Below are 23924 nucleotides of genomic sequence, written 5' to 3'. Positions count from 1 at the left end.
ATATTTTGATGTGCTCGTAGCCGTCACGATTGTCTCACGTGCTGTTAAAGGTGTACTTTGTAGTTTATGGACTGTTACTACTTCTTAGTCCTAGCGCTCAGTCAGTACCTGAGGTATGGGAACGGTACGGGAGGGGTGACATCGACATAATAATATGACGTGACGGAGCATATAAATCTGAAGGAAATCTGACTGAAGTCTCGCTGACATTTGACCGTTACAAACACGCGTATTCACAAACGATGCTTGCTTAAGTGAAGCAGCAAATCGAACGCACAGCGTTGAATAGAGCTCTGACGCCCGTATTCACAAAAGATGCTTTCTTAGGTGAAGCAGCAAATCGAACGAACGCACAACGTTGAATAGAGCTCTGTGATTGGTTCGTGTGTCACCCTGTGCGTCCACGCGGACTGTGAGACCTCATACTCATAGTAATGTTTGTGAATACGGGCGAAAAACACCCTCCTCGCTCAAAGTCAAAGTCAAAGTCAAAATTTCTTTATTTGTTTAGACTAATAAATAGTTCTTACAAATCGTCATTTTGCTCTTAAGGAGCCTCGACATGTCTCATAATCTTTTTACCCTACCAGCGCTTCGAGACCAACATTTGGCAAGTGCTGAGAAGAAGCGCCGCAACAAACTCAGTCACCACTGTCTGCCGGTTAATATAAATAAATAGAAATAGCAGTAGTAGGTACATTCGATTCAGGAGCAGTTCACTGAATTTACCATGCATTCTTGTATGGTGTATCATAAGAATGGGTATACAAGATTGCGTGGTATATTAAACAAGTGACGTGCTAATATCTAGACTTACATATTAAGGTACTAGTAGAAATGACTCGCATACGTAAATTTGAATAACTTGGATTGACCAGTCCCCGAAAGCAGCGCCTGTTCACAGACATGACGAGTGAACCAGCCATCGCTTCACTCGACCATATTAGAGGGAATGTAACGACCCGCCTCACTACGCCACCACCGAAGAGACATTTTAGTGAGAATGACAATGCCAAGTTATCTCTTTAAAAAAAAACAAATAACAAAGCTACAGTCTAATTTTTTAGAAATCAGCAGAAATGTCATCAAAAATGGCCAACTGACATAAAAATATTTTTAGTCTGTGAACTAGTGATGCGACAAAACCTCTCGTTAATCGCGAAGTGAAATTATTGTAGTACTTGCGTATCATCGCCGGGTGATCGTCAAAATACTAAAAATATGCAACAAAGTCGCAACATTGAATGTGAACTGATTATGAAAGTTTCGAGAACAGGAAACAAACTGTATGCACAGATGTAATCAAAAAACACACTGGACAGTAAAACAATCAATGATATCCGTAAAGTTATTAAACTTCAAATAGTTGCAAAATTCTTTTATTTTATTTACTTATGTAGGAAAATAAGCAATGGAACAATACGTAAGCATAATTGCATAAAAAAGTTAAATAATTTCGTTTAAATAAAACCGACTAAAAATTCAACTGACTCCGAAAAAGTAACACTAAAAGTCGAAAAATAATTTTACGTTATCTCCAATATTGTCGAAGTTATCGCTGGAAAACTAAACAAAGTATCGTAAATTTTTTATTTAAAATTAATCAGTAATCGGAATAAGTGAATACTTAAAATAATATCGATTAAATGTACAGATTATTGTCTATGACTCACAGGTTACAGCACTGATGTGTCAGAGACAAGTCATAGACAATATGGAGATAACACTCATGATTTTAAACGTCAAGTCAATTTGACAAGTCTCACAAATTTTCATCGTCTACGTATTTTGCTAAAATATTTGTTTCACGTTTAAACAAGTTTGAAATCAATCTTGATTTCAAACTTGTTTAAACGTGAAAATGAAGTTGGTTTCATGGGCTTGTTAAATAATGTGTATGATATTATGAACACCTAAGTGATTATGGTGTAATTGTGTATGAAAGTGTTTGTTTACATCTCTGCTGGATTCTAAAAAATCAAGGTATAAGTAACAGTCCAGATTGAGAAGCATGACACTATAACATTTGAGAAATTATTATTAGTTTATACAATATTACTTTTCATTTTAATTCTTTTTAGTGCGAGCATGAGAGGACCATAATCCTACTCCCAGGATGACTTATCATTAAGAAAATCTCGAGTTGTATAATAGGCTTTTTTAAGCATGTGATCTTTAACTCTCATATCTCAGGCACTGACTAGATTAAGCGTTAAGTAAATTTTCAAACAAAATTGGTAGGAACTGCTAAGTGCCTTAACACCGAACGCCTCTTCCTAGGTCACACAAGTTGCGTACAGTCAGCATCAAATAGTTCCGTGACACCCAAAGTAGCCAAAAAGTTCGCAACACGTCTTTGTTACAATTGGAATAAGGTGGTGTTGTCAACTGGGGCGGAGCCGTGAAACTGGGGCGGAGCCGCGAAAGAATGTCTAGGCCGTCTAGCTCGGACAGCTCGGACAATAACTCGCAGCACCGTCCCAAAGACTTCGGGAGGACACCGTCAGGTTTTAGTGAGTAGGCCCTGCCCATCTGGCAGGAAGAGCCTCACATAACCGACTGTTTCCCCCGGGCCAGTGGGTATGCAATTACATGCATTTCCTGACGAAAAAAAAAAGGTGGTGTTGTCAACATTTTGGCCACTTTGGGTGACACGAACTATTTGTCTGACTGTACGATGCACCGTGCCATCTCAGTGATAGCAAGGCCGTAGCTAATACACTCGTGATCTTGCAGACCTTAATTAGATGATATAATTTGCACACAGCCTCGCGTTTAATTTGGTTCGAAAAGTCTCCAATTTCAGGATTACTGAACATTATTATATGTAGGTACTTCTATACTAATTATTTTTTAAATTACTTGAAAAAGTCGAACTGACCCACGTCCTTTCGCTTGCCGGGCGATTGCTCTTCCATTTTAGCTACGTGCAGCGTTTGCTATAGGTACTAATTGTTTGCTTTAACGCGCTAATCTCAGGAACTACTGATCCAATTTGAAAAAATATTTTGTGGTGGATAGCCCATTTATCGTGAAAGGCTTTAGGGTATATCATATCACCCCGCAACCAATAGGGGTCGAGAAAGGCTGTAGGCTATATCACATCACCCTCCATCCAATAAGGGCGGAGCACTAAAGAAAAATGTTGCAAAAACGGTAAATTATATTCAAACTATTTTCACGCGTACGAAGTCGCAGGCACAGCTATTTAGATAATATAATTTGCACACACAGTCGCATTTAATTTGGTTCGAAAGGCTCCAATTTTAAGGAATAACCATTATTATTATAAATTGGAAAAAGTTCTACTAAAAAAACATAACCCTCCTTCTGGCGCAGTAGGGCAAAAATCGTACCTACTACTGGTGGACTGGAAACGTGGACTAGTTGCAACCAACTGTAGAGGTCCCGGGTTCGATTATCAGTGGGGGGATATTGCCCTACCCAGGACTGGGTCACTTTTTAAGCCCGGCAATGGATTGTCACTACTAGTTTGAGGACGTCGGTCCATCGAGCAGGCAGGGCTGTGTCATATAATAAGAATCCAAAACTCTTCAAACGCAAAATTTTTAAAGTGACCCAAATGGAACTCGAACCTGGGAACAGAGTAAACTCTATCAACTAAATAAAAGCGTATAGAGACCGTAGTTGCCACAGACAGACAGTCGCCCAACAATTTCCCTATACATAAAATGGGCCAGACAACGTTTACCAAACTAGACCGCTGGTCTAATAAAATTTCAGCGTTCTATCCCTGTCGCTCGCCCGCAAAACGCGCGCGTGCGAAAGGGACAGCTATATGCGTATGCGCAACTGTATCGTGGGAACGTAGCATTTTGCGCTTTCACCGAACGATATCCTAATGTTTGCGATGTGCGTTGCGAAGCTCGCTGTATGAAGGTTAAAAACTGGTCAAGCGTGAGTTGGACTCGTGTAAAAAAGGTTCCGTACCATCGTATAAAATTAAACACCATGTATCTTTTTTTTCCTATCAAATACTTCATAACACGAAAAGAATCAATAAAGCGAAACATTTTCTTACAGAAGATATCTAGACACGCGGCGGCGTGTCAAGCCAAGTTCAAGTAACAGAACTGGCTAGCAGCACCGTGTTACATGAACCATTTGGAGCCACTTTTGACCCCTTCATAACTCAATTATTAAGAAAACAATACTCGGGTATTGAAAAAGGCGTAAAAAGGAACTGAAAAGAAACAGGCAACTTAGTGTTCACAAATGCAGTCGGATCAATGACTGATTATTTTGTTGGTGATAATGTATTTAATGCTTCCGACTGCATTTGTGAACACTACGAGTAAGTTGCCTTGTTTCTATCTTTTCAGTTCATTTTTATGCAGTCGTTTTTTTTTTGTTTTCTTAAAGTTTTTTTTTAGTTAAATAACTTACTAACATTTTTGCAAGCAATTTATGAAACTCTTTATTTTGATACCCCACTCGATAGGTTTTTAGAAAAAAAAATGGAGTTCTTGGCCTAATTACAACGAAATCCTACATAAGTCGGTCTTTTTGTACAAATTGAATTTCAGGCGAATAAAGATGGAGGCAAAGCTTGTTTTCTAAGCTTAAGCTTACACTACCATGTGCTAGTGAGCTAATCAGTGGGCTGAGTGTGAGTTTACATTAAACGCGTTTAAAAAATGTATGAAAATTTTAGTTTTTGAACGTTTCCCGCTAGGGGCGCTGTACAATCCGTCATAAATTTAATGTCAGTTTTGACGCGCTCACTAGTTAGCGCGTTTGATGTATAGATGACCCACGCTGAACTGTCCCACCAAACTCAATGACAGGGGGGCGCTACCATCGTTCAACTATATGGTTTCCAACATGGCAAAAATCGGTACCAGCGATCCGGTATTGACGGTGGCGCCCCACTGTCAATGTCATGGATAGGACAGTTCAGTATTTTGGAACTATAAACTCACACTAGGCCCCCAGTACTGCCTGCTAGTCTATTACACCCTGTATAAATGAACGGCGCTCAGTGATTTATTGTCAGCTAGCAGATTGTTACAGCACTTATCTAGAGCTTAGCTACAAGATTTGTTCTGGAATTAGTTGAACAACTCCTGTTTGCTTGCGTGAAAGTTACCGGTATATTGTAACGTTATTGGTAACCAGTAATTATCGGTATTTTACGATTGAAAAGCGCAAGTGTTGTTCTTGGTATCTATCTTATCTAGTCCTAAATTAAGCAAAGCTTGTATAGATGACCCAAGCTGAACTGTCCCACCAAACTCAATGACAGGGGGGCGCTACCATCGTTCAACTATATGGTTTCCAACATGGCAAAAATCGGAACCAGCGATCCGGTATTGACTGTGGCGCCCCACTGTCAATGTCATGCATAGGACAGTTCAGTATTTTGGAACTATAAGTGAAGTTGACAGTACATTGTTACTACAGATTTTACAGTCAGAATCAAATTGGCAAAAAGTTGACAACACAACCTTATTCCAATTGTAACAAAGACGTGTTGCAAACTTATTGGCTACTTTGGGTGTCACGAACTATTTGAGTTAGGGACCCTATACTCTTCTCGTAGATATGACTAAGGAAGGGACAAAATTAAATTATATGCGAACATCAGGCCTCCCCAACCCGTCTGGCCAGCGTGGGGAGTGTAGGACAAATCCTCCATTTGCCTCTGGTCAATTAGAGGGTCGTGGTCCTGCAGTGGAGACTAAATGACCTCCTGATGATGATGATGATGATGATGAGGCGGGATTTAAGGGAAAATCATTTGGCAAATATAGGGGTTATAAAATTCACTTCAATAAAATGACAACAAAAAAACAAATTAACAACGTCCAAGCTGAACATAACCTTAATGATTGAAGAGGCCTATTAATTTTATTGTATTGTTTATAATTTGGTAGAAATATGATTGAAATAATGATCGTCCTTCTCTTTCTTTTGTTCCAGGATGAAAGGGAGGGCGCGGGGCGCCGGGATCGCGCCGTGCTGCCCACCACAATGGAGGTATGTACCTGCTATTCTCTGTCACATCATATGCAGAGTAAATACAAATGAGTAGGTCATCTTCATAGAAACGCACCGAGCGTGGTTTGTGTGTGAGCGCGCCAATATACGTATGCGGCGCGCACGCACACACTGACAAAATTCGGCGCAACCACGACTGGCTCCCCGCTAATCCCCGCTAAATTTTGTCAGTGTGTGCACAAAATATAACAGAAGGTAAACTCATGTATGTACCTCGCTTTGCATACCTCTCTCGCTCGCACGCTCGGCCGTCGCGCTAGGGTTGTCTTGTCATGTGTTGCGTTTATTTCGTTGTGATAGAAAAATGTTACTCTTAATATTATTTATGGAAGAGAGACAATAACAGATATCCACGTATACTTATGCAGTTATATTTAGTACGTTATTATAGTAATAGTTTGCAAACAAATACACGAGAAAGAAGTAGTATTTAGTTGAGTGGTTGACACTATTATCGAATAATTCCTAAAACCTCTCTAAAACAATTCGATATTCCTAATAATTGAGTTGGCTTTCAATTTGTCAACGTTATACGAACTATTGAAATACAAATAAATACCTTACTTACCTCCCGGAATCAACTGTTAGTTTCAAAAACGAAAATTTAGTTTTTAATGTTGAGTTAAAGCAACCGTCTACTTAACAAATGTTATAATACCCCTTTTTTGTTGTTCACTAATTTTCGCATAAACAAAATAATTTTACGAACGCGTGAGCAGCGTCACTCAAGCGAACGCAGTCGCGCCTCGCATTCGTCCAAGACAGTCTTGATAACGCGTACGTGAGCGGTGTCTATGTGTGCGTGGCTCGAGCGCGCTTAGTATGGAGTTTACCTTCTGTTATATTTTGTGGTGTGTGCGTGCGCGCCGCATACGTGTTGGCGCGCTCACATACAAACCGCGCCCGTGCGTTTCTATGAAGATGACCTACTCATTTGTATTGACTCTGTCATATTATGTTACTATGTGTCACCCCTCCCGTGCCGCTCCCATGCCTCAGGCGCTGACTGAGTTATACACCAGAACTATACCTTCAGTTAATTAGTGTACCCATTGCAAAAGATGGTAATCTAATTTGCTTATGTGTATCGAATTAGACGCTTGATAACTGAATTCTGATAGGGAAGTGGTTATTAAAGCCTGGTCCGTGAGCACGTAGAATATTGTCCAACGACCCAAAGCTACCCCATCCTTATCGCTCGCGCGTAATTATGTTGCTTTCGCGCTCGCACACTCACTGCGGGCACCCGTCGCACAGTCGCAAGTCGCAACAGCAATATAATTACGCGCGAGCGATAAGGATGGGTAGCTTGGGGTCATTGGACAAAATTGTAGGTACTCACGGACCAGGCTTTAGTAGTAATTAATAAACGGTGGATAGGCTTCCGTATTGCATACTAGCGGCCGCCCGCGACTTCATCCGCGTGGATCCCGTTTAACCCCCTTAGGGGTGGAATTTTGCTAAATCCCGTCTTAGTGAGCACCTACGTTCTAAATAGAAACCCCATGCAAAATTTGAGACTTCTACCGCTTATACTTTCTGAGATTTTGTGATGAGTGAGTGAGTTAGTCAATCAGTCATCAATAAATCACCTTTTGCTTTTATAATTTATTATTTATTATTATTTTATAGAAGTGTCGTACGATTGAGCACTTATACCCTAATGATACCAGCTTTAAGTTGCAGTAATTTCATGTATTACATCAACGTTTCAAAACCGCAAATGACTTATCTTGCCTTTGATATAAATTACTAAATTGATCTGAAGTAAACGCCTTTCGAGCTTACTATAATAGTTAAAACTGTCCCAATATTTTTAATACTATTTTTTCCCACGGCTTCGTTCGTGCGAATTTTGGTCTGTCACAGGTTTAAAAAACAGGATAACCACGAAACCCAGTTAGAAGGATTCGATATACTTTTGTACCTCTTTGCATAAGGGTGGGTTTACACCAAGCGAATGCTCATTCTAACCCCATACTCAATGGAAACAGAAAGAAAGCAAGCTCGTGTGATCACGGGTGCGCTAACAGGACACTACACCACAAACCACATGCTCCACAAAATGGGCCTAACTACGGATGACAGCTGTCGAGCATGTGGAGAACATGCGGAGTCCATGAAACACCTACTGTGCGAATGCGACGCGCTAGCAAGAACTAGGATGGGTCTCCTGGGGTCGGCTTATCCGATACCAGAAGATTATAGGTCCCTCTCACCCAAGCACTTGATTCACTTAAGGTTCAGCCAAACCAACGCGATCAGCCGGCGTGCAGTCAATGCTTTTAAGTCAAGTTAGCGATCAATGCTTTTAAGTCTGATCGCCATCGCTACACGCCATCTGATCGCGTGTGATCGCGTTGGTTTGACTGAACTTTTAATGAATAGGATTTTTATGGGGAATAAAGGTAAAGGTAAGCACAAAAGATCCCAATGGATCGACTTGCACTGCGCTCATGCGCGGCCCTAAATAAGGTGAAATAAGATAACCCTATTCTAGCAAATGTGATGTGTGTAAACAGAGACAGATCATTATTTATTTGTTATCCCTTTTTTGATGTCGTCGGTCTACCTTGTGGGTGGACGTCTCACGCTGTGTTTTCCGGTACGCGGCCACTCCAGAACATTGCTGACCATACCCATTACCCATGCATGCCGAAGACATCATAAAGGTAGCAGGAAGGCGCTGGACGCAGGCCGCTACCAATCGATCAACTTGGAAATCATCGGGGGAGGCCTATGTTCAGCAGTGGACGTCCTATGGCTGAAATGATGATGATATCTCTTTTTTGTCAAGATTCAGAATGCTAGAGCATTTATATTCTAGAAGCCTAGTTCTTACTCGTAGGTTTGTTGATATGTATGAACTTTTGTTAACACTTTAACTCTCCACAAGATCACAAAAGCATTTTCCCATAAATGAATCAACAATTTCATGGCTTAAGCTACCATACGACTGTGACTTTCTACTACAGTTAAACGACAACTGAAGGGTATTGGTATTGAATAGTAACTAAATCAGAACCCTTAGTGACGTAACTACAGTGAAATATCTATTTGGAGCGACTTTCACTGCTATATCAGTTCCGGGGTGCGTATTAGTTGATTTAAGTGTTCGTTATAATTTTAAGTACAAGTATATCGAGCATAACGTATATCGAGCGTAGGTATAATATCCCACCAAAAACAATTTCCATGTATAGATCGTTTTATCCACGAAGACGCGCCCCACCATTCTTCCGCTAATGTTTGAGTGTTATCGGTACACGCTAAATTACCCATGAGTACACACGCACCAATAATGCCGCTCGGATTGCTCGGATCAAACTCCTCGCACCCCGCGCGACCGAGACCAAAAATTGATGGGGCGCGTCTTCGTGGTTGAAACGATCTATAACACGTATGTTTGTGTACAAGACCATAATGGTTCGTAATATGAAAAAGTTATCAGATCTCATGTCATGTAGAGCCAAGCTTCTAACTCTACTCGCCCTAACTTCACAAACTCTACAGACACCTTATTAAAAATATGTGGCATATTCGTGTCCCGAAGCAATAGCTAGGGTTAACTCAATGTCATCATCATCATCATCTCAGTCATAGGACGTCCACTGCTGAACATAGGCCTCCCCCAATGCTTTCCATGCTGCCCAGTTGGTAGCGGCCTGCGTCCAGCGCTTTCCTGCTATCTTTATGATGTCGTCGGTCCACCTTGTGGGTGGACGTCCCACGCTAACTCAATGTGCATTCTCATAATCCTATTTGACCAAGAGAGTCTAGAATCTAGGATATATTTTTATTGTAACTCTATTACAGTTTTCCTCCTTGTAATAATTACAGTTCTAAACCACATGAGGTTAAAAATTTTGTTGCAATCTCGCCCTTATTACAAACCACATAAGATGCTGACAGCTTGATGTGCTGCTCTAGATAGTAGATATGCCCTTAATTGGTCTCAACCGGCGACCAGCTCCCATCATCTGAGTGACAAATCAATGGTTCAATTAGAGGGTATAAATGCGCAGGAGTTGCATAGGTTATGGTTGTCACTTTGGTGAAGATTTGCCACAATGGATGCGGTCTGCGGTCAGGGCCCCGATTGAGCTAATTTATAATGTCTCTAATTCATTCGCGTTTCATCTCTAGTCCACACTCTAGTCACACTTCATTTTCATTCCAACTGATGTGCAATTTTCTATCGCGGTAAAGGTCACGCGCAAACAGACTAAATAACGTATTAATGCAGTTTCCATTAAAAGTCCGAACACCTTATTTTTTCACTAAAACGCAGCAAATATCCGCGAAGACTTGTGTTTGAAAAAAAGTAGCTTTCTGTCAGCTTTTGCACAAATACGCAGTAGCGTTCCGTTTACATCGTTTGAACTAACTGTCAAAGCGTCACCGCGATACGGATTTGTGCAAACAACTGATTGGCGTTAGCGTTGCAGTTGAAATTTTTTAGCGCACAGGTCAAAGTGAACGCAGCCCGCTTGTCATTGAGGAAATCTTGGGGGAGGCCATTGTCCAGCGGTGGTGGTCATTTGGTCAGTTCAAGATGTTACAGTTACAATACAGATCATTATGGGCTGATGGGCGCTACAAATTATAATTTAAGAGTTTGGAAGCTTTGGCAGCCCTAAGTAGGTATTTAAATGACGTCAAATTAGCTGAATGTTATCAGCCACGAAATTGAGGGTAGTTACTATTTATGTCTCCAGATAGACGATTGCTACAGATCAAGGAACTCGTAAGATTAGATAGAAAGACATGGGACTATTCCCACCTCTCGTTCCCACCACTGCAACTCCTGTGTGGCCAGGATTTACAGCTTGACCGCCAATAACCCAACCAGTGAAGGCCAAGTTTGTCCCGGGGGAAATTTAAGCTGTCATTGGACCCGCAAAGATAAAATTAGGAGTTCGAAGAAGGGTCGTCTTCACTCCAGTATTGCGCGTGTGTGAGTACTGTGCGTTCGATTTACTGATTCACTTAAGCAAGTATTTTTTTGAATACGGGTGTGAGAATATAGTCGTCTTGATAGGTAGATAGTGACTTAAAGGGAGATGTGACAAGGGGGCGTGGCCGGTGTCGCAGCAATATGCCCAAAAACAGAACACATTGACAGCAATGATGACAGCAACGACGTCATAATGTAAACAGTTTACATTGCTTGCGTAGGATTAAAGATTATTCGAACGTTGAGTACTAATACCGCAGTGGATAATGAGCACATATTTTGATTACTTTATGTGTGAATTTCTAATGCAACACTGAGTTTCGAACTCAGCGCATTAGTTGGCATCTCTCTATATCTCTATGGTGGACTTAGACCAAGTCTAGCTTTGTTAGATACTAGAAGTGAACATACTAAATTGCAATACAGTGTGAGTCACGTTAAAGTGTACATATGAAAATAGATGAAACTAGACCTATTTTAATTTTTTATTGATTTTTTTTAATTGGAAGAAAAAAAATTCTATAAAAAATTAAAAAAAAATCTCAAAAAATTTTTGACCTCTTTTTTGTCGATAAAATCAGGTCTAGTTTTATCTATTTTCATATGTACACTTTAACGTGACTCACACTGTATAGTTCATTTTCAATCGACTTCAAAAAAGGAGGAGGTTCTCAATTCGACCCGTATGTTTTTTTTTTTCTATGTTTGTTACGCGATAACTCCGCCAATTATGAACCGATTTTAACAAATCTTTTTTCGGCGTATAGGTAATACCTCAATGGTGGTCCCATTTAAATTTAATAATAGAAAAAACAACCCCCAAGTGTGGAAAATTGGGGATGAACTATTTTATACGCAATATCTCCGCCGATTATAAATCAATTTGAACGATTATTTTTTGTTGAATAGGTATTATCAAAAGGGTGGTTTCATGCGAATTTGAAGAAAATATTTCACCCCTAAGGGTGGAAAATTGGGGATGAACTTTTTTATACGCAATATTTTTAATTTTTAGTTTTTTTTTTTGTGTTCACGCATTTGAAGTCCGTTTTATTTTTTTAAAAAGGTAATTATATTATCCCACAATAATTTCCCACATCGCCCCAATAAACCCAAATTAATACCTACAAAAGGATATAATGTTGCCATACCCCTCTTATTTGGCAAAGGTGTGAATTGTGTATTAACGTACGGTCTACTTAAAGTACATAGTTAGATGATTTTTGATCTTATTGCGTGGGTATAAAGTCTGGATTTGTTTGCAATTGGCGCATAAAAGTTCATTGGTAGAGTCAAAAGATTTTAAACCTTATGCCTTGGGAAATAAGTTCATGTTTGTATGTAATTGATGCATAATAAGCGAGTGCAACCGGTCGTGAGACCACGTGTGAGGTCCGCATGCAACGTTGCTTGATGAGGCGTGTCCTTAATATCAGCGTTATGTACAGAAAATATTCCCACCTCTCGTTCCCACCGCTGCAACTCCTATGTAGCCAGGATCTACAGCTTGACCGCCAATAAAAACCAATCAATGAAGGCTAAGTTTGTTCCGGGGGATAATAGGTGACAAACAAGAAATAAAATAGAATAAAATAAACAAAAATATGGAGGAGGCCTTTGTCCAGCAGTGGACCACGGTCCGAAAGACATAGTGTGGGCAACAATCCACTAGGTGGACCGAAGATCTGGTGAAGGTCGCGGGAGGTGCCTGGATGCGGGCGGCGCAGGATCAATCTTTGTGGAAATCCTTGGGCCTTTTGGTCGACACGAACGAACAGCAAACTGTCAAAAATATCGTCTTCGAAACTGTGCCTCTATTTAACCTTTTACAAGTTTTTTAATTGTGCCTGTGTAAAGTCCTTCTTTCGCTCTAAAAATAAAAACTAAAATCGCTCCTCGCTGTCAGTGAGGCCGCACAGTTGAACTGAAGATGGCATCGGTTGCGCAAGCGTCGTGCGCCACGCCCGGTCCTCGCTGCCATAGTACAGTCGCTAGCATATTATAGAGCTGTAGAGTTGTTGTAAATGGTACCTATTATAATATTAGATCGTAGATGCCACAATGCCCAGTGTTGCTTGATGGGTTCGGGACTATTCCACCCTTCGTTCCCACCGGTGCAACTCCTGTGTAGCCAGGATCTACAGCTTGACCGCCAATAAAAACCCAACCGGTGAAGGTCAAGTTTGTCCCGGGGGAAAGTTAAACTGTCATTGGTCCCGCAACGATACAGAAAGTAAATACATTACACAGTTGTGTCTTACCAAAGTTTCGCGTTTTTCTTTAAATTAGTTATTCCTACACAAAGTAAACACACACTAGGTACACGTAGGTTTTACATACTTAGTGCAACTGCAGAGTGGTATCCAAAGCATATTTTTTGTCAAGTTAAGATATTTAGGTAACCACTACGGCCCAACCAAAACTCGTCGTGCCTTTAACCGCGCCCTAAGTGAATTGAAGATGACGCGGTTGCGTAAAACGCCCCGCCCTGTGCAATGCGCGTGTTATAGCTACTTGATTTTCACCTAAATAGATATATAAATACACTAGCTTTGGCCCGCGGCTTTGCCTGCGTGGATTTCGGGCTGTCACCAAGTCTTTATGCACGCCTCTCCCGATCAAAAACAAAAGGTGAAAACTAGGAATGCCAATCAGGAGTTCTGGTAGTTCAATCCCCTTTTAACGCTGGATTGTGGTGAACTCACTACTGAACATATGCCTCCTCCAATTAGTAGGGAATTTAGTGCAATGATTTGTATGGAGACCCCTCCACTTTGGTATAGAAGGCTCATTTTTGCACCAGTTGCTCTTTGGGTGCTCCTGAGTAGATTTCCGTCGGTAGACATCGGGAGCCCCCCCTGTGGTAGCAGGGGGAGGGGGGGCAAGTTTTCTTCTGCCGCGCTTCACTTTAAGGCCCATATCTTCAAAACTATAGGTATTAGGGCAAGTGTGGTGTCATTTTCGGATAATTAAAGGATGGCGAATTCATTTCTAGAATAAACTTTTTGCCTTTTCATACAAAAAAATAGAAATATTGAGGAAAATTCACAAAAACCAAAAAGTATTTTTTTAAATAAACGTCGTTAACTTTTAAACCATTGGATTTAATCTAATAAAAAAAATATGTACTGAAAGCTACATTTACCAGAATTATAAATATACACCATTGTATGGTACTTTTTTCGAAAAAAGTAGGTGAAAAAAATTTTTTCTTCAGAACACAGCGGGCGAATTTTACTGCGCGTCGGAAAAAAAAATTATTTTATCCATGAATTCATACTATTTGGTTCATAAGCAAGTAAGGATTATTATTTTAGAATTTATTTCGAGTTTCTGGCACATCAAGCTAACATGATTTGTAATTTTTCTTCAATTAATTTTGAACTCTATGTGTAAGACATAAGGTTGAAAATAGCTTAAATACATTTTAATATTGGAAATATCATAAGAAGAAAGCACTAAATAAAGAACTTGAATGTGTCTAACTAAATGTCTGATGATTATTATTTTAATTAACACTTATTTCTACATACTATTGTACCAGTGATTTAACGGAAAGGTAAGTGTGAGGAAAGTGAGGATTAATAATCATAGTACGGGAGATTATTTTTAGCACAAAGGCTACGGCTGTGACCATTATAGTTGTTTGTTCAGACAGCATCAGCTTCTGCACTTACATCTCACCATTTCCAGGCAAGCTTCGGCAGCTACGGGCAAATCAGTCCATGTAAGCTCCATGTTGCTATCGACTCTGGTCCACCCCCAACCAGTCGGGTAAAGGGAAGACTGAGTCGGTTGCTTGCAACTGACCCTATACGCGAAACCCCTTGATATACTGCCAGTAGCCAATGCTGATACAAAGCTGTCTGGGTTAGGTATCTTATATGTATAGGGCCACACCTAAGCGTAGTCCACAGCGACCCATTAGGATCTGTATTCTCCCTTTTTTATTCCCTATCATCCAAAAAAATCCTATCCATTAGTTAGGTGAATTAAAGCCGTCTGAGTGAAAGCCAGCTAAAGTCTTCTGATGCCGGATATGCTAACCCAAGCAGATCCATCCTTACAGTATTAAGTGTTTCATGGACCCCACATTTTTTCCAAATGCTCGAGAGCTTCTGTTGTTAGGACCATTTTGTGGGACATGTGGTTCATTCCCCAGTTTGCGTACCTGTAATTGCTTGGGCTTACCTTTGATGAGTTTTCTCCATGACCCTGTATTTCCCTTTAGGAATGATTTGGAGAGGCTCATATCGTTGGAGCTTTCCCATTCAGCCATGTGCTTCTTGGATATGGCCATATTATGGCCATGAGGTATGCTTTTAGATAAAGATACTATCAGTTCTGACCTAATAGGAATCGTCTCTGACCCTTGTCTCGCTAGACTGTCGGCTCTCTCATTGCATTCGATCCTTGTATGTCCAGGTATCCCACATCAGGTACACTTTGTCATGCCTTCCGAGTTTGTTCATCTTTAAGATTGCATCTAGAATAATTCTAGACTCAACCTTCACTGAGGCGATGGCTTTGTTTGAGTGCTGCCTGGCTGTGGCTCAGGATGTAAATATTGCGTTTTTTACACCCCTGTTTTTTAGTGCACACATAATTATAGAGTAGAATTCAGCTTGAAATACTGTAGCAAACCTCCTTAAACGTTCACTGTGTTCGTTTTTACAGTAGACGCCCGCTCCCGTTCCCAAGGCCATCTTGGCTTAGAGCTGTCAGTAAACCAGATTAGGCTGTCCTGTTGGGATTTTGGTCCTCTTTTCTAGTCGTCCCTTGTTCAAGATCTATCCACTTATTAGCTCAATCCACTGTTTTTTTCTCACTTATCATATTAATCCACTGGTATTGTTTTAGATCAAGTAGGTACCTTCTACTATTACTACATGCTTGACTATGAACGAGTGCTGTAAGTGCCCACAAACCTAGGCAGTTTTGTATCAGAATCGGCTACGGGCAGTATATCAAGGGCAGTAATCATGTCCTTATGATTTTTTCAAGTTATTTAAAATTTAGTAGGTATATCAAGGGGTTTCGCGTATAGGGTCAGTTGCAAGCAACCGACTCAGTCTTCCCTTTACCCGACTGGTTGGGGGTGGACCAGAGTCGATAGCACCATGGAGCTTACATGGACTGATTTGCCCGTAGCTGCCGAAGCTTGCCTGGAAATGGTGAGATGTAAGTGCAGAAGCTGGTGCTGTCTAAACAAACAACTATAATGGTCACAGCCGTAGCCTTTGTGCTAAAAATAATCTCCCGTACTATGATTATTAATCCTCACTTTCCTCACACTTACCTTTCCGTTAAATCACTGGTACAATAGTATGTAGAAATAAGTGTTAATTAAAATAATAATCATTAGACATTTAGTTAGACACATTCAAGTTCTTTATTTAGTGCTTTCTTCTTATGATATTTTCAATATTAAAATGTATTTAAGCTATTTTCAACCTTATGTCTTACACATAGAGTTCAAAATTAATTGAAGAAAAATTACAAATCATGTTAGCTTGATGTGCCAGGAACTCTAAATAAATTCTAAAATAATAATCCTTACTTGCTTATGAACCAAATAGTATGAATTCATGGATAAAATATTTTTTTTTTCCGACGCGCAGTAAAATTCGCCCGCTGTTTTCTGAAGAAAAAATTTTTTTTCACCTACTTTTTTCGAAAAAAGTACCATATAATGGTATATATTTATAATCCTGGTAAATGTAGCTTTCAGTACATTTTTTTTTTTATTAGATTAAATCCAATGGTTTAAAAGTTAACGACGTTTATTTAAAAAAATACTTTTTGGTTTTTGTGAATTTTCCTCAATATTTCTATTTTTTTGTATGAAAAGGCAAAAAGTTTGTTCTAGAAATGAATTCGCCATCCTTTAATTATCCGAAAATGACACCACACTTGCCCTAATACCTATAGTTTTGAAGATATGGGCCTTAAAGTGAAGCGCGGCAGAAGAAAACTTGCCCCCCCTCCCCCTGCTACCACAGGGGGGGCTCCCGATGTCTACCGACGGAAATCAACTCAGGAGCACCCAAAGAACAACTGGTGCAAAAATGAGCCTTCTATACCAAAGTGGAGGGGTTCTTGCACTAAATTCCCTACTAAATGATTTCCATATTGCCCGGTTGTTAGCCCGCATCCAGCGCCTTCCTGCTACCTTTATGAGGTCGTCATGACCTTGCGGGTGGACGTCACACGCTGCGTTTTCCAGTACGTGGCCTCCACTTCAGAACCTTGGTGCCCCATCGGCCTTCAGTTCTGCGTACTATGTGCCCTGTCCTTTGCCAGAAATTATGGATTTATAGATACCTACTTTCATCTCCCTCTTTTAGAGCGCTTTCACATTAGGGCGTTAGAAGCGCGGCAGCGGCGTTTTTATAATGTGAAGGCATGCATCCGCTGTCACATAGTAAGGCATTTCGGCAGCGCGTCTGTCGCGCGTTTGTCGCGCTGCTAAATCGCCTAAATGTAAAAGCGCTCTAGTTTTGCTTTTATGACAAAATAGCCTATGCCTGCTGCTGTATTTCCTGAACACTATAATCCGGGCGTTTTCAAGGCGAGAGTGAATAGGCACTTACAGGGCAGATATGTACCATCCTAGACTGCATCTCACTTAACACCAGGTGCGATTGCGGTCAAATACCTGCCTTGTCTAGCATAAAAAAAATGTTTTTTTTATACATAACAATGCAGGTATTTGACCGCAATCGCGCATTGTCCTTCTCCAAAGGCTAATCTATCTCGACACCAAAATTCATCAAGATAGCCTCATAAATTCTTAAAAAGTTAACAGACAGATAGAGTCACTTTCGCATACATAATTTTTATACATAGCGGCCTATCCCAAACCCGCTGTGCGTGCCACCGCGCCCGTTAATTGAAGATGTCGCTTGTGCAAGCGCTGCCACGCCTTGCGTTTGCGCATGATGTTTATAAGGACCTAGGTGTTTCCTGGAAAGATCACCTAGGTCCTAGGAATAGGTTTGTAAACAGAGTTAATACTAGGTCAACTTGCAATGTAGAAAGATACATGTTTTTGGGTCCCCTAGGTCCTCAATTAGGTTTGCACGTGATGTTTATAAGTCCTGGGTGTTACCTTGAAGGATCCAAGCTTTTTGGGTCACCTAGGTCCTAGGGTTAAGTTTAAGACGGTGTACTAGGTGTACTAGTACCCTTTGCAATGGCTAGAAATATAAATGCTTTTTAAAACATCTATCAATTCTGGACTCCTGAAAATTATATTCATCATCATTATGTCATTGAAACCCTCTAATGAAGGATTTGACCTACATTCCCCACGAGTCCAAATAGGCTGAAGAAGCATGAGGTTCGCACATTTTCATAAAATTTTCCGTCCTGCAAACGGACGGCTAAAGTCCTGTTTAAAACTTTTTCTTTGAGGAAGAAAGAAGGATTTTTTAAAGCATCCGTAAATCAAATTCTAGAGCCCTATAGCTCTATGGCTGGTTTTAGTGTCACGCGGACTGTCAGTGCGGATCGTTCCGCACAGCCGATCTGTATGAACTGCTAGGGAGCGGAGCGGTTCCTCCGGACTGCATTACTCTAAAACGCTCCCTAGAAGTTCATACAGATTGGCCGTGCGGAGCTGGTCCGCACCGGACGGTCCGCGTGACACTAAAACCAGCCTATAGGCTGACTGAGGTGACTGAGTTTCTTCCGTCACTTCCTCTCAGCCCCACTTAACTATATTTGGGTCCCTGGAAAACTGGTGAACCTGGAAAGGGCCCAAGTACTGGATAAATATTTCTGATTTTAGAACTAACTCTACCATTAAACAGCTGTATCCAGGGTTCAAACCTTCTTACAAAGTGATATCTTGTTCCAGGCTTGCGTGCCTCCAATCCAGTTGGAGCCGGTGGACCTCAGCCTGAAGAGGAGGTCGCCCACACCCCGTCGAAGGACCAGATTTGTCGGCAAGTATTAAAATACTTTATTAGTATGTAAAGCCTGGTCCGTGAGCACGTAAAATTTTGTAAACTGACCCCAAGCTAACCATCCTTATCACTCGCACATAATTATATTGCTGTCGCGACTGTGCGACGGGCGCCCGCAGTGTGTGTGCGAGCGCGACAGCAACATAATTACGCGAGAGCGATAAGGATGGGTAGCTTGGGGTCATTGGACAAAATTCTACGTACTCACGGACCAGGCTTTAGGCAAGTAAAGAGTTCCCAGGCACAGTCTTCACCAAGGCGAGGAGCTGCAAAGCTATTGCTATCTATGAAACACCGCACCACTCCGCTCTTCTTTTCTCTTTGTTTTTACCCGACTGCGCCAGAAGGAGGGTTATGTTTTTATGTTTTTAGTGACATTTTATCGTGAGAAGCTAATAGACATTTTCGTATTTTGTAATATTAGTATGGTTTTTCTATGGTCCACTAGATGTTTTAAGACACTTCTTTTTTATCCACAACGAGGAAGCTCTTGGCCTGTAGGCTGTATCTCGCCTGATGGAAAGCGATGATCAGGCCGAAGGTGGAAGTAAGCTTCACCCGGAATCCTCAACCACAGATAATACTTTTAATACTTTATTAGAGTAGTAAACAGTAAACGAAAGGGTAGTTAATTAATGTGGAAAAAGAAAAAACTATAATGCACTACAATTTCAGTTACAAGAATCATCATTTCAGCCAAATGACGTCCACTGCTGGACAAAGGCCTTCCCCAAGGGTTTCCACAACGACCGGTCGTGCACTTCCCGCATCCAGGCCCCTCCCGCGACCCTCACCAGACCCGGTCGGAGGTAAAACCTTGAAAAATTAACAATGGTGACTATGTTTCTTGCGTTGTTTCTTCTCAGCACTGGCCCATTTATTGTCCCGAAACGGTTTAGTCTCAGAATGTCCAATTTGCAAAATGTCAAGTGGTAGCAAAATGTCAGTCTCAAAATGTCCAAGTCGCAAAACATCCAAGTCGCAAAACGTCCAAGTCGCAAAACATCCAAGTCTCAAAATGTCCAAGTCTCAAAAGTTCAAAGTTTCTTAAGAAATTATGAAATGAAACTTTAAACTTTTAATATGTCCAAGACTATTAAAATGTCCAAGACATTTCGCAACTTGGATATTTTGAGACTTGGACATTTTGCGACTTGTAGCAAAATGTCTAAGTCGCAAAATGTTCCTCTTGACATTTTGCAAATTGGACATTCTGAGACTAAAGGCCCGAAACAGTGGTAGAAAAAGATACTAAGTTTGTATTCTGTAGAGTGTCTTATAGAAGGTACATAGTAAAGTGATTCGACACTAGGTTAATGGAAGGTATAAAGAACATCGCAGTCGTTAGAAAGGGAGCACACGTTCAAATCGATGCGCAAACGCAATCGCTGAGGTCGAATTAAAAAGGCGTTGGCGGTAGTGATGTACGATCGATATATCGATTCTTCTTTATTGTAAAATAATCAATTATGTAAACCCTGGTCTTCCTAATATAAATAAATAATGCTTCCAGTTCAAATTCAGATTTTAAATGGGTTTATTTTCGTTAAGAATAAATGTCCGTGCTTTTAAGCGATTTTGTGAGAAATATTTTATTGGCTACCTGCCTAATACTCGTAGCTCATAAGATAGGTCCCCTTAATTGATGTTTATTGTCCGTGGTGCATTGTTTTCATAAAAGTTACTAAACCTTTGTTTGTCACCTGTCATCCGCTTTGCAATGGAGGGAAGTCGAACCTTAACTTCAAACTCCTCCTATGTTCTTCTGATCAATTTCGTTGCGGGTCCAATGATAGTTCAACATTCCCTATGGTAAAACTTGCCATTCACCAGTTGGGTTTTTATTGGCGGTCAAACTGTAGATCCTGGCTACACAGGAGTTGCAGTGGTCCCACCACGAGAGTTGGGAAAAGTCCCATAATATGTGGGTCTCACCTGACAATACAAACCTTTTAGTCGAAAATCTTGCAAATTAATGTATGTATATCTTGATCTCTTAGCACTGGACCATGAAGGCGTTAAATCGCTCCCTCTCACAGCACCTGAGGCGTAGTTATCGACAACGGCTATGTAAATCAATCGATTATCGATTGTCTGCCCCTCCATCACTATCGCTGGAAACGTGACGGACCGAGGTCGTCAAGGCAACGCGGATGTTATCCCGGATCTGTACTAATTGTGCGTTTAATAACATGTTTTATTTATATTTATATTTATATTCAACACCCTGTCCCTGGGGTACTCATCTGTTGTGAAACTAGCCTTTGACCGCAGGTTTAGCTGGACCGGCAGAGTTCTTAATGCGAAAAAATATCGTCTATGTTCATAACAGCTATTGTAAAATTGTAATGGTGTAAGATTTTTTTTTCAAATCTGTCCAGTAGTTCGGAGCCTATTCAATTTAAACAATCAAATCTTTTATCTTTATAATATAAGTGTAGATAAATAGAAATTGAACGTTTGTTTGTCCTCCTGTAGTGGAGAGAGACTAAATAACCAGCCGGTCTATGATGCGCGTCACGATATGACCTTCTCGTCGATTTCAGTCGACAAAATGTATGGGCTTATCGTGTAAAATCCATAAAAAACCTTCATAAAAGTTTATCGTGGCGCGCATTCCAGACCTATTTGGTGTAAACGTTCTGGTGAAGGTCGCGGGAAGTACCTGGATGCGGGAGATCCAATAATCCTTGGGAGAGGCCTTTGTCCAGCAGTGGACTTCTGCTGATCCTACTGACTTATGGAGATCCTAGAGCTACAGTAATGAAATGAAAGTATCCATTTCAGGTTCGTTTAATCCACAAATTAACCAAAACGTCAGTATCCAAGACATTAATCTTAACCGACAATTATGTAGTTAGCTAGCTCCAGATAAGCTAAGCGCTTCTAAGGGCCACCGCAAACTTGCTACTTTCAGCATCTGCCATCGGCGATTTTGCGACTATCGATACAGCATCGCGATTTCGCGTGCGTTCAGAAATGAGGAAATCCGTAAACGAACTAAAGTCGCTGACATAGCCCGACGGATTAGCAAGCTGAAGTGGCAATGGGCAGGGCACATAGTACGCAGAACTGACGGCCGATGGGGCAGCAAGGTTCTGGAGTGGAGGCCGCGTACCGGAAAACGCAGCGTGGGACGTCCACCCACAAGGTGGACCGGCGACATCATAAAGGTAGCAGGAAAGCGCTGGACGCAGGCCGCTACCAATCGATCAACGTGGAAAGCATTAGGGGAGGCCTATGTTCAGCAGTGAACGTCCGATGACTGAGATGATGATGATGAATGGTCGCTGAATTCAGCTCTTAAAAGCGGCAAAATCGCCGATGGCCGTTGCTAAAAGTATCTCGTGTGTAGTGACCCTAAATCGGCGACATGAGCGGCCTACTTTACTGTGGGAACAGCATTGCGTGAATGGTGCACTATCGCGGCCATCTTGCTGGACAAGCTTGCACTCTTGTGTAGTTGAGATAGACGTGGTTTTGCAATAAAATGCTGTAGCTTCATTTGCTGATTGTACATTTGGTATAGATTTGAGAAAATATTGTAAAGAGTGAAAAACGCGGTCAAGTGCGAGGGAATCCCGTATGATTCCACATCTTTTTCGATCTGAAATAAATATCGCACGTATTCACAATGCTTACTTAAATGAAGCAGCAAATTGAACGCACATTGTTGAATAGAGCTCAGTGCGTCCACGCGCACTGTGAGACCACATAGTAATGTTTGTGTGATGGTCTCGGGCCCCCCTGAAAATAACCTAGATACGCTCAGAGCCCTATACACAGAATTTTCAACGGAGCGCGAATGGAAAAGGTTTTTTGAGCAGACGGGGCCCCCCTAGATCGCGGGGCCCTGGCCACGTAACCAGTGGAAAAGATGGGCCTTTTCACCGTTGGGCTATCGTGGCTTCAAGCTTGATATGCCCTCTGTGTGTAATTAATTTACGGTACATTGTAAGACTTGGCGTGTTACTCGCACCTATTTTACAGCGATTTGAATCTAAGTATATCTACAAAAAACCAAAAGGTCACTTATTGACCAACTCACTCATCACGAAATCTCAGAAACTACAAGTGCTAGGAGTCTCAAATTTTGCATGGGGGTTCCTTTTAGAACGTAGGTGCTCACTAAGAACGGATTTCATGAAACTCCACACATAAGGGAGTAAAACGGGATCCACGCGTGCGAAGTTGCAGGCGGCCACTAGTGACTAATAATCCCGTTAACCCCTCGTGGTAATCTCAATATGCTTGTGATACGAGTTGGCTTACCACAATAGTCAGGCATTGGGGATCGCACCCGCGTTCCTCGGACCGCGAGTCGGCTAGTCTGACCCTTTCATAGGCTATCGTGTCTTCAAGCTTACGGGACTATTCCCACCTCTCGTTCCCATGCAAATCCTGTGTAGCCAGGATCTACAGCTTGACCGCCAATAACCCAATCAGTGAAACAACCGGGAAAGTTAAACTGTCATTGGAAATTAATCAGAAGAACATAGGCGTTAAGCTTGATATACCGTCTGTCTGTATGTAATTAATTCACCTTACATTGTAACAGTTGGCGTGTTACTTGCACCTATTTTACAGTGATTTGAATAAACCGAAGGCTGGCAGTCTTCAGGTCATGCTAAGTAAAAACTCGATTGTTAACAGTATTATAGAGGTAATTGTGATATCTATCGCTTTGGAATAAGAGTGATGGGTTTGGAGTGTTAGGATATAGGGTGACCGTGTTAGGTAACTGTAAAAAAACTAGTATTTATACCATAAAAGCTGATTTTTATAAATAATATTTGGGCAATAATTAGAAGTAGTTTCCTCATCAGCCAGACAGTTTTGAAAGTTTCAACTCCTTGCCAGACACTTTTTAGGGTAGCTGCCAAAGCCACGATGACCCAAACTTCATGATGCACCAACATTCTAACCTATGTTGGGAGCACACGCTGACAAACTTTCAGCGCTTTATAAAATGACGT

General features: G+C 41.1%; 1 protein-coding gene across 1 annotated transcript in view; it reads left to right on the top strand.

The window, feature by feature from the left end:
- Positions 1-23924, top strand: part of LOC114354921 (Krueppel-like factor 2) — a 45204-nt gene that overhangs the window by 6256 nt on the left and 15024 nt on the right. Inside the window, exons 4-5 of the mRNA XM_028307522.1 lie at positions 5944-6000; positions 18840-18927. Coding sequence (XP_028163323.1) covers positions 5944-6000; positions 18840-18927 — 145 coding nt within the window. The remainder of the gene's footprint in view (positions 1-5943; positions 6001-18839; positions 18928-23924) is intronic.

This window comes from Ostrinia furnacalis, unplaced genomic scaffold (assembly GCF_004193835.3).
Source record: "Ostrinia furnacalis isolate ACB-3 unplaced genomic scaffold, ASM419383v2 OfSCF2274, whole genome shotgun sequence".
Classification (NCBI taxonomy): domain Eukaryota; kingdom Metazoa; phylum Arthropoda; class Insecta; order Lepidoptera; family Crambidae; genus Ostrinia; species Ostrinia furnacalis.
The sequence above is the reverse complement of the archived record's forward strand: the minus strand, read 5'-3'. Positions and strand labels throughout refer to the sequence as shown.